The following is a 10574-nucleotide window of genomic DNA, read 5'->3' as shown; positions in this document are numbered from 1 at the left end:
CAAAATCTATAAAGAGCTCACCAAACTCCACACCCGAAAAACGAATAATCCAGTGAAGAAATGGGCAGAAAACATGAATAGACACTTCTCTAAAGAAGACATCCGGATGGCCAACAGGCACGTGAAAAGATGCTCAACGACGCTCCTCATCAGGCAAATACAAATCAAAACCACACTCAGATATCACCTCCCGCTGGTCAGAGTGGCTAAAATGAACAAATCAGGAGACTACAGATGCTGGCGAGGATGTGGAGAAACGGGAACCCTCTTGCACTGTTGGTGGGAATGCAAACTGGTGCAGCTTCTCTGGAAAACAGTGTGGAGGTTCCTCAAAAAATTGAAAACAGACCTACCCTATGACCCAGCAATAGCACTGCTAGGAATTTACCCAAGGGATACAGGAGTACTGATGCATAGGGGCACTTGTACCCCAATGTTTATAGCAGCACTCTCAACAATAGCCAAATTATGGAAAGAGCCTAAATGTCCATCAGCTGATGAATGGATAAAGAAATTGTGGTTTATATACACAATGGAGTACTATGTGGCAATGAGAAAGAATGAAATATGGCCTTTTGTAGCAACAGTGGATGGAACTGGAGAGTGTGATGCTAAGTGAAATCAGTCATACAGAGAAAGACAGATACCATATGGTTTCACTCTTAGGTGGATCCTGAGAAACTTAACAGAAACCAATGGGGGAGGGGAAGGAAAAAAAAAAAAAAAAGAGGTTAGAGTGGGAGAGAGCCAAAGCATAAGAGACTCTTAAAAACTGAGAACAAACTGAGGGTTGATGGGGGGTGGGAGGGAGGGGAGGGTGGGTGATGGGTATTGAGGAGGGCACCTTTTGGGATGAGCACTGGGTGTTGTATGGAAACCAGTTTGACAATAAATTTCATATTAAAAAAAATAGAGTGGGGGTGTATAGAGCATGCGTAGAATGGCTGATTTCTTTCCCTGCTCTTTTAGGTCTCATTTTAGGTTCTCTGGCTCACTTAGATGGAGCAGAGGAAAAGTGGCCTCCTGGTGTTTGATCGGTGCCACGGATGGAGTCTGTCGCGACAGGATCCCTTCGTTCCTTCGCTGAGGCCTTGAAGGGAATCTCAGCCTGGTGTGAACTGGCCCCGGGGGACAGCTGCGACGTGTGGGGATATTTCGGGATGTCCCGACCGGAGGGTGCTACTGGCCTCTGGTTGGTAGAAGCCAGGGATGCTGTTAAACCCTGTGCCGGCGTGGGACAGCGCCCCGCGCTGCGCCCCCCTGCCCGAGAGTCGTGTGGCCCCCAGTGTCACCAGCGCAGGGTCGAGCAACCCAGACTAAAGAAACGTTTCTTGGGAACCTACCTCGTGCCCGCATTAGGGGCTGGGAGTGCAGGACTGAGGGGGACGGGGTCAGGCCGTGTAGCCTCTGGAAGACAGTGTGGACTGGCAAGTGACTTCAGCCTGACAGAGGGCCACCAAGGGGAGAGACAGGCCGCCGCAGGGGCCCAGGACAGGGCCTGGAAAGGGCTCTGGGGAGGGTAGATGGGGGGAAAGGAGTAACCATTAGCCGGGGAAGGTCTCCAGGAGAGGAGAGAGAGCTGGTCGGCAGACGACGTGGGGGCGGAGACGTGGCTCCTGGGGCAGGGGGGGGGGGGGGGGGGGGGAGGATGGCGGCAAAGCACATGACAGGTGGCGACAGGCCCCAAGGGAGAAGAGATTAAAGAGGCAGCAGCGGCAAGGCGTGGGGCTTGCTGGGAAATAGAGGACAAGCAAGTGTGGTGACTAAAGGGGATGCCCACGCACGTCCCTTGGGCAACACAGGCTGTCGGAGGCTATTGGCGCCACTCACGGCCGGACTTTGAAGATCTTGGCTGACAAATACACCTGAAGCCTTCTACTTCCCGGCCACTGTGGCCTCGCCGGAGTCTGGGTAGCCGGGAGCACACCATGCCCTTTAGGGGATGTGTCTCTAGACTCCAGACAAAAGCGTGGAGGAGAAATCTTGGAAAGTCGCGAGCCCCGGCTGTGAACGGGGTTCCGCTAGGACCCTGCGGGACCAGGAACGGGGAAGTTCACGGCTGCCAAGGGTATTCCCTGCAGGACTGTCGGTCGCTGAGCCAGGTGAATTTGGTAGGAATAAGTCAGGAAATGACTTAATTTTCCTCCTCCTACTACGTGGGTAGATGAACCCTGAAAACACGATGTGAAGTGAAAGAGGCCAGATACGCAAGGCCATAAATTATCTGATTTCGTTTGCATGAAATTTCCAGAGCAGGCGAGGGGGACAGAAAGGAGGCCGTGGCTGTCGGGGCCAGCGCAGGAAGGCGAGTGGCTGCTGGTTGGGGTGGGTTTTCTTTTTGTGGGGGTGGGAATGCTCTCCAACTGCCGTGATTGGTTGACTCTGTGAATACACTAAAAACCACTGACTTGCACACTTCAAATGGGTGCGTTGTACGGTATGTAGATAATAGCTCAATAAAACCTTTCTATTTATCTTCGAGATTCACACCAGGACACCATTAATTTCTGATAAACGCTCTTTGTAAACTAAGGAACAAAAGACGCTTCACTTGATGATATCTATCTTATTTTATTTTAAGTTTATTTATTTATTTTTTTTGAGAGAGTGAGCGAGAGCAGGGGAGGGGCAGAGAGAGAAAATTCCAAGCGGGCTCCGCACTGTCAGCGCAGAGCCGGGTACCAAGGCTCAAATTCATGAACCCCAAGATCAAGACCTGAGCCGAATCCAAGAGTTGGACGTTTAACCGACTGAGCCCCCCAGGCGCCCCTGATGATGCCTATTTTAAATGAACATTTAAATCTTTGGTGAAACATGGATGCAGGTTTACCCCCCTTGGGTGAGGTGGGGCTTTTCAGAATCGCCTGTGAGGCTTTTTCCAATGAGGCCTGTTCGGCCTCAGCCCCAGCAAACCACCCCCTCTGCTGTCCCTGCTGTGAATCGCTGCGTTAGACCAGTTCCCTGAAAACAAGGAACCAGACTCGAAAACTTGTCATTACCGCTGTTACGTAAGATTGTTCTGGAAGGTCTAGCCGGTCTGACATAAGTCAGGAGACAGAGAAATGAGGTATAATTATCCTAGAGGGGCACATAAGTCATTGTTCGGCTAACTTGATTCTATGCCTTCAAAAGCCCAAGAAAACGCCTGAAAAAGCTATTCCAACCCAGCGGAAACCCCGGTTAGCCGCTGGATACTAACACAAAAATCAACAGCCCGGCTGTGTACGTGCAGTAGTTGCTTGGAAATCAGAATTGAAATGAAGCCCTTTCACAGGAGCGCCTGGGTGGCTCAGTCTTGTCGAGTGTCCGACTTCGGCTCAGGTCACGATCTCGCAGGTCGTGGGTCCAAGCCCCGCAGTGGACTGGCTACTTGTCAGCACGGAGCCTACTTTGGACCTTCTGCCCCCCCCTCCCCCCGCTGCCTTTCTCAGCTTGTGCACTCTCTCAAAAATAAATAAATCTTCAAAAAAAAAAAAACTTTAAATAGTGAACACAATTAATCTGAATGATCGGGTCTTATTTGACAGCACTTCTTTCAATCTGCTTGATGGCTTTTGAAGAGACACAGTTAAGATTCTGTTCTCATTATTGGCACATCGCCCGCTCTCCCCACCCCTTAAAAACAACCAGTATAATAGAAGGACAGTGGCTTGGGGGGCACTTGGGTGGCTTGGCTTAGCGGTTAAGCGCCAGACTCTTGATTTCTTCTCAGATCGTGATCTCAGGGTCCGTGAGTTCGAGCCCCACGTGGAGCTCTGCACTGACAGTGCGGAGCCTGCTTGGGATTTTCTCTCTCCCTCTCTCTCTCTGCTCCTCCCCACCCCAAATAAATAAATAAACTTTTTTTTTTTTTTTTTTTTTTTTTTTTTTTTTTTTTTTTTTTTTTTAAGAGCAGTTGCTTGGAAACTTGGGCCAAGACGGTCGCAGGTTATGAGTCAGTCTCACAATCTCTGCCACCTTGGAACTAGGAGGGACAGAGTTTGAACTCCACAGCCAGGCTTGTCATTTGTACAGGTCTTCCGTGTGCCAGTGCCCAGTGGGGAGGGAAGGGTCCAGGAGGGTGGAAATGGCCTACAATTGAGGCCTGTGATGTGCTAGGCATTTCATAATCTTTACACATGAGGTAAATTATTGGCCAGCTGAATGTAGATCATAATAGCCCGTGATGCACATACATAGTATCAGTCTCCATAAAATTTGTTGTTAATACTTCTGTGTGTCTCTGAATGTAAATATCAACCCTATCCAAAGCCCCTTGAGGGATAACGCAGCTGCTTGAGTCATCTGGGTCATGCTCGGCGAGCCAAGGAGACCGCCACAGTGGAAGGAAGGGGCCCCAACTCCAGCTTGCCGGACAAGGGCTCAGAGGGGAACAAAGCAGGAAGGCCTGGGAAGGCCCGGATGCTTGAGGCTTACACACCGAATGACCCCAGAGCCGTTTGACAAGAATAACTGCCAAGGCCTTTGCTTCCCGACCTGACCTTCGCCCATCTCTGAGTCTGGATCTGCTCCAGGTTAATATCAGGACAGAAAGACCTGTGAGCTCTTGTCCCCAGGGCGGTGTCTGTGGGGCAGCGTTCCCGGCCAGAAACATCCCCATCCTGATGCAGGTACATGAAGAATCTCCGGAGGGCCTTGTAAACCCACAGCTGATATCATCCTCGATGGGGACAAACTGAGAGCTTTCCCCCTAAGGTCGGGAGTGAGACAAGGAGGTCCTCTCTCACCACTTTTATTCAACACAGTACTGGAAGTCCTAGCCACAACAGTCAGACAACAAAAAAGAAATAAAAGGCATCCGGACTGGTAATGAAGTAAAACTTTCACTATTTGCAGATGACATGATACTATATTTATAGAAAACCCTCAAGACTCCACCAAAAAACTACTTGAACTAATAAATGAATTCAGGGAGGTCACGGGATACATAATCAATGTACAGAAATCTTTTGCATTTCTATTCACCAATAGTGAAGCAGCAGAAAGAGAAATTAAGAAAATAATCCCATCTACAACTGCATCAAAGATAATAAAATACCTAGGAATAAACCTCACCAAAGAGGTGAAAGACCTGTGCTCTGCAAACTAGAAAACACTGATGAAAGAAATTGACGATGACACAAATGGAAAGATAGTCCATGTTCATGGATCGGAAGAACAAATGTTGTTAAAATGTCTACACTACCCAAAGCACTCAACAGATGTAATGCAATCCCTATCAAAATACCAACAGCATTTTTCACAGAACTAGAACAAACAATCCTAAACTTTGCACGGAACCACACAAGACCCCAAATAGCGAAAGCCACCTTGAAAAAGAAAAACAAAACTGGAGATATCACAATCCCAGACGTCAAGATATACTGCAAAGCTGTAGTCATCAACACAGCATGGTATGCGTACAAAAATAGACACATAGATCAATAGAACAGAATAAAGAGCCCAGAAATAAACCAACAATTATATCGTCATTAGTCTTCAACAAAGGAGGCAATAATATCCAATGGGAAAGAGACAGTGTCTTCAATAAATGGCATCGGGAAAACTGGACAGCTATATGCCAAAGAGTGAAACTGGGCCAGTTTCTAACCATACACAAAAATAAACTGAAAATGGATTGAAGACCTAAATGTGAGACCTGTAACCATAAAAGTCCTGGAAGAGAGTACAGGCATTGGCCATAGCAACATTTTTCTAGATATGTCTCCTGAGGGAAGGGAAATAAAAGCAAAAATAAACTATTGGGACTTCATCAAAATAAAACGCTTCTGCACAGTGATGGAAACAATCAACATAACTAAAAGGCAATGTTGAATGGGAGAAGAGATTTGCAAATGATATATCCAATAAAGGGTTAGTATCCAAAATATAGAGAGAACTGACACAACACAACACCCAAAAACCAAATAACCTGATCAAAAAATGGGCAGGAGACATGAACAGACACTTCTCCAAAGAAGCCATCCAGATGGCCAACAGACATATGAAAAGATGCTCAACATCACTCATCATCAGGGAAATGCAAATCAAAACCACAAGGAGATATCACCTCACACCTGTCAGAGTCACTAAAGTCAACAACCCAAGAAACAGCAGGTGTTGGCGAGGATGTGGAGAAAGGGAAGCCCTCCTACACTGTTGGTGGGAATGCAAACTGGTGCAGCCACTGTGGAAAACAGTATGGACGTTCCTCAACATGTCACAAATAGAACTACCCTACAATGCGGGATTTATACTACTAGGTATTTACCCAAAAAATACCCAAAAAAAGTAGAATTCAAAGGGATACATGAACCCTTAAGTCTATTGCAGCATTATTTACAACAGCCAAATTGTGGAAGCAGCCCAAGTGTCCACTGATAGATGGATGGATAAAGAAGATGTGGCATATATACACAACGGAATATTATTCAGCCACAAAAAAGGACGAAATCTTGCCATTTGCAAAAACACGAATGGTGCTACAGAATATAGCACTAAGTGAAATAAGTCAGTCAGAGGAAGACATACCATATGATTTTACTCATATATGGAATTTAAGAAAACAGACAAGCAAATAAAAAGAAAATAGAGAGACAGAGAAGCCGAGAAAGAGACGCTTATCTATAGAGAACAAACTGATGGTCACCAGAGGGGAGGTGGGGGGGGGGGATGGTGAAGGGGATAAAGACTACACTCATCATGATGAGCACTGAGCAACGTACAGAAGTGTTGAATCACTATAATCCAACACTGTATGTTAACGACACTGGAATTAAAATTAAAAAGAAACTTAATAAAAACAGACAAATGAAAAAAGATTCTATAAATAAAAAAAGGGGACACCTGGGTGGCTCAGTCATCTGAGCATCTGGCTCTTGATTTCAGCTCAGGTCATGATCTCAGTTTGTGGGATCAAGCCCCACGTCGGGTTCTGTTTTGGAGCCTGCTTGGGGTTTTCTCTCTCTGTCTGTCTCTCTGTCTCTCTCTCTGTTTCTCAAAATCAATAGATAAACATTAAAAAAATAGAATCCCCTGGGGCAAGAGACATGGGCGCCCTGCTGGAGATGTGTAGTTATTTTACGATCTGCTCCAAGCAGTGCCCGTCCTGGGCAGGAGGCATTGTTGAGTCATCAGAGATGCAGGGACATCAGCTCGTGGATATTGTTGTCACAATATCCATCTTGGCTAGACCTGTGTTGACACAGTTTTCTCTTACATGAAGCTAATTACTTCTCTTTAAGAGACAAACATGGGTGTGTTCGAAGGCCTTGCACCGGATCTCAAAAGTCAGGGCTTCCTTAGACTTGTCCCGAAAGAGTAAGAAAGCCTGTGTGAGAAGTAGGGCTCCATAAAACCATTGACTAAAAATGTCTAAGTAGGAGATTTAAATCCGGGAATTCACCCTAACGTAATAGGCTCTGACCAGCACTGATTATGCTGACGCTAGATCCCTGTTTGGGATTCACCAGAATTAGTCTCTCCGTCCTTGGCATTGGAGTGAAGGCTCAGGGCCTCCTGGCAGATCACAGATACAGTCGTACCTCGTGTGTCCCTTTGGCTGTGGGTGTCCATTCTCTAGATGGTATCGGGGAGTTAGGAATGGGGACTGGGTGTGGGGTAATTACACCCTCCTCCTGGCGAGATGCCGCCTCCTCCCAGCAGGTCAAGACCTCTTCTTTCTTTTCTTCCTTCTACCTCTCGCCGAAAAATGTGTGTGTGTGTGTGTGTGTGTGTGTGTGTGTGTGTGTGAGATATTCCTTCACGTGCTCACTCTAGAAGCTGGAGAAACAGAAATCTCCTTGATTCTGGTTAATACTGAGTAATGGCCAAGCTGACTGTGTCTCTGTACTTTCTTAGACTTCTCATAGACCCATATCTCAAACTGGGACAGAGACAGAATTTTGGGGGTGGATTTATCTTCCACTTGCCAAACATTTACAACAGCACAAAGGAGGGTGGGGCACTCCAAGAGAATATGATGTGTATGCAAGCCCCAAAGGGGGAGAATTTGGAAACCTGAGAGGTTGGGTTCGGCTTCCTGAAGAAGCCCCCCGGGGCAGGCTGAGGGATCCCAACATCATTTTGGACCTAGCAGAGAGACAATGGAAAATTCTCCTTTATCACTGATCATGATGACCCTGAGTGGGAACTGGAGTGACAGATAATAGTCTCTCTCTCTCTCTCTCTCTCTCTCTCTCTCTCTCTCTCTCTCTTTAGACGGACTTTAATTTTTAGAGCAGTTTCAGGGTCACAGAAAAACAATTTTTGATTTTTTAAAAAATGTTTTTATTTATTTTTGAGAAAGAGAGAGAAAGAGGGAGACACAGAATCTGAAGCAGCCTCCCGGCTCTGAGCTGTCAGCATAGAGCCCGATGCGGGGCTCAAACTCACAGACCGCGAGACCATGACCTGAGCCGAAGTCGGACGCTTAACCGAGCCAGCCAGGTACCCCAGGGTCACAGCAAAATTGAGGGGAAGGTATAGAGATTTCTCTCATACTCCCTGCTCTCATACATGCATAGCCTCCCTCGCTGTTGACATCTGCCACCAGAGCAGTACTATTTGTTATAGCTGATGAACCTACGTTGACACATTGTCATCACCCAGTCTGCACTTGACATTAAGGTCCCTTCTTGGTGGTGTACATTCTGTGGGTTTGGACAAATGTATAATGGTGAGTAGCCACCATTATAATATCATACAGAATAGTTTCACTGCCCTAAATATACCCTGTGCCCTACCTGTTCATCCCTCCCCCCACCCCCCTCCCCGACCCCATATCCTGGCAACCACTGATCTCTTTACTGTCTCCGTAGTTTTGCCAGAATTTTCCAGAATGTCATGTAGTTGGAATCGTATAGTCTGTAGCCTTTTCAGACTGGCTTCTTTTACTTAGTAACATGCATTTAAAGTTTCTCCCTTTGTTTTCATGGCTTGGTAGCTCATTTCTTTTTGGCACTGAATAGTATCCCACGTCTGGATGGACCATTATGTATCCATTTACCTTCTGGAGGCCATCGTGGTTGCTTCCGAGTTTTGGCAACTATGATAAAGCTGCTGTAGGTTTTCGCGTGGACATAAGTTTTCAGCTTCTTTGGGTAAATACCAAGGAGCGCGACTGCTGGACCATGAGAGTCTTTTTTAATTCGGGAAGATCCCCATCTCCTGTTTTAATGGAAGGTGTGGATAATTAGAGGCTTCCTGTGAGGATAGGTTTAGGAATGATGGAACCAGATACCAAACCCTGGAAGAGGTAATGCTAACAGAGAATTCAAAATGGTTCCAAATGATGAAAGATTCCTTGAAAAACCTTGATCAGTGATTCGAATGCTTAATAACTCCATTCCAAACTGTCTCCTTTTTGAAAATAAGACTGCTGAAATGAATACCTTTCACAACTGGGAAGAATTCTCCCAAGTGCGTATTACCTGACCCAGCCCGCCTGTCCTCCCCCTCGGCCTGGGTCGCCCGGGCTTTTCTGTCGGGCCTATTTTAATGGTAGGTGCCCGTCTGCATTCATGAAGGGTGAACAATAGCCGCCGCATTCTGATTGGTTAACCAAGGAGTGAGTCATGTTTGCAAAGCCGCCCTGCTCTTAGGTGGAGACGCAGTTTCCCCAGCGGACTCGGGCCTGGCCAGCGAGATGACGAGTGGGGTGCTCCGCCTGGTCAAGAACGCGGGGCTCTTGGGCTCCCTGGCTGGCCAGGTGTGCTCCCTGGTGACGCTCTGCATCCCTCAGTGGCTGACCCTCTCCTCGGGCTTACTGGAGAGTGAGAAGTACACGCTGGGCCTGTGGGAAACGTGTGTGATTCAAGACACGGGTGGCCGTGTGTGCCAGGCCTCTGCCAGCCTGCGGGACCTGGCCACCGAAATGCTGGTGGCCCGCATCCTCATGTGTGGCGCCTGCGTCGCTGGCTCGCTCGGGCTGGTGGCCGTCCTTCTGGGACTGACACGTGTGAGGTACGGGGGCCACCAGGGAAGCTCTTTGGAGAGAAGCACGAACGTTGCAGGGGGAGCTCTGTTCTTCCTCGCTGGACTCGCCACTTTGGTGCCCGTGTCCTACATCGCCCGGGTCACCGTGCAGAGGTTCTGGGGCCCCGAGTTCCCAACCGACGTGCCCCGGTGGGACTACGGCAATGCCATGTTCAGCGGCTGGATTGGCGGATTTTTCCTTTTGACCGGAGGCCTTCTTCTGATCGCGTCACAGCTTTGTGCCAACAGATTGGCTGAAAACCCCACCTCTTTTCCTTCAAAACTGGACTTCTCAAGAAAAGTGCCTTTTGCTAAAGTAGACTTTGTTTAAAAATGGACCACCGACCGGGGCGCCTGGGTGGCTCAGTCGGCCGGGCGTCCCGCTCCTGCTTTCAGCTCGGGTGACGATCTCGCGTTTCGTGAGTTCAAAGCCCGCATCAGGCTTTGCGCTGGCAGCGCGGAGCCTGCTTGGGGTTCGCTCTCCCTCTCCCTCTCCCTCTCCCTCTGCCCCTCCCCCACTCACTCTCTCCTTTAAAAAATGGACCGTTGGGGCGCCTGGGTGGCGCAGTCGGTTAAGCGTCCGACTTCAGCCAGGTCACGATCTCGCGGTCCGGGAGTTC

At 48.1% G+C, this 10574-nt stretch overlaps 1 protein-coding gene across 1 annotated transcript; it reads left to right on the top strand.

Moving 5' to 3' along the window:
- The first annotated feature begins 9625 nt into the window (after window positions 1-9625).
- Window positions 9626-10285, top strand: LOC115507709 (putative claudin-24). Its single transcript, XM_030306162.1, has one exon. The coding sequence runs from the start codon at window positions 9626-9628 to the stop codon at window positions 10283-10285; it is 660 nt and encodes a 219-aa protein (XP_030162022.1).
- Window positions 10286-10574: the final 289 nt, after the last annotated feature.

Source organism: Lynx canadensis, chromosome X (assembly GCF_007474595.2).
Source record: "Lynx canadensis isolate LIC74 chromosome X, mLynCan4.pri.v2, whole genome shotgun sequence".
NCBI classification, from domain to species: Eukaryota; Metazoa; Chordata; class Mammalia; order Carnivora; family Felidae; genus Lynx; species Lynx canadensis.
The sequence above is the reverse complement of the archived record's forward strand: the minus strand, read 5'-3'. Positions and strand labels throughout refer to the sequence as shown.

Excerpts from the sequence above, each read along its gene's own strand:
- LOC115507709 (XM_030306162.1), top strand. The coding sequence starts at position 9,626 with ATGACGAGTGGGGTGCTCCGCCTGGTCAAGAACGCGGGGCTCTTGGGC.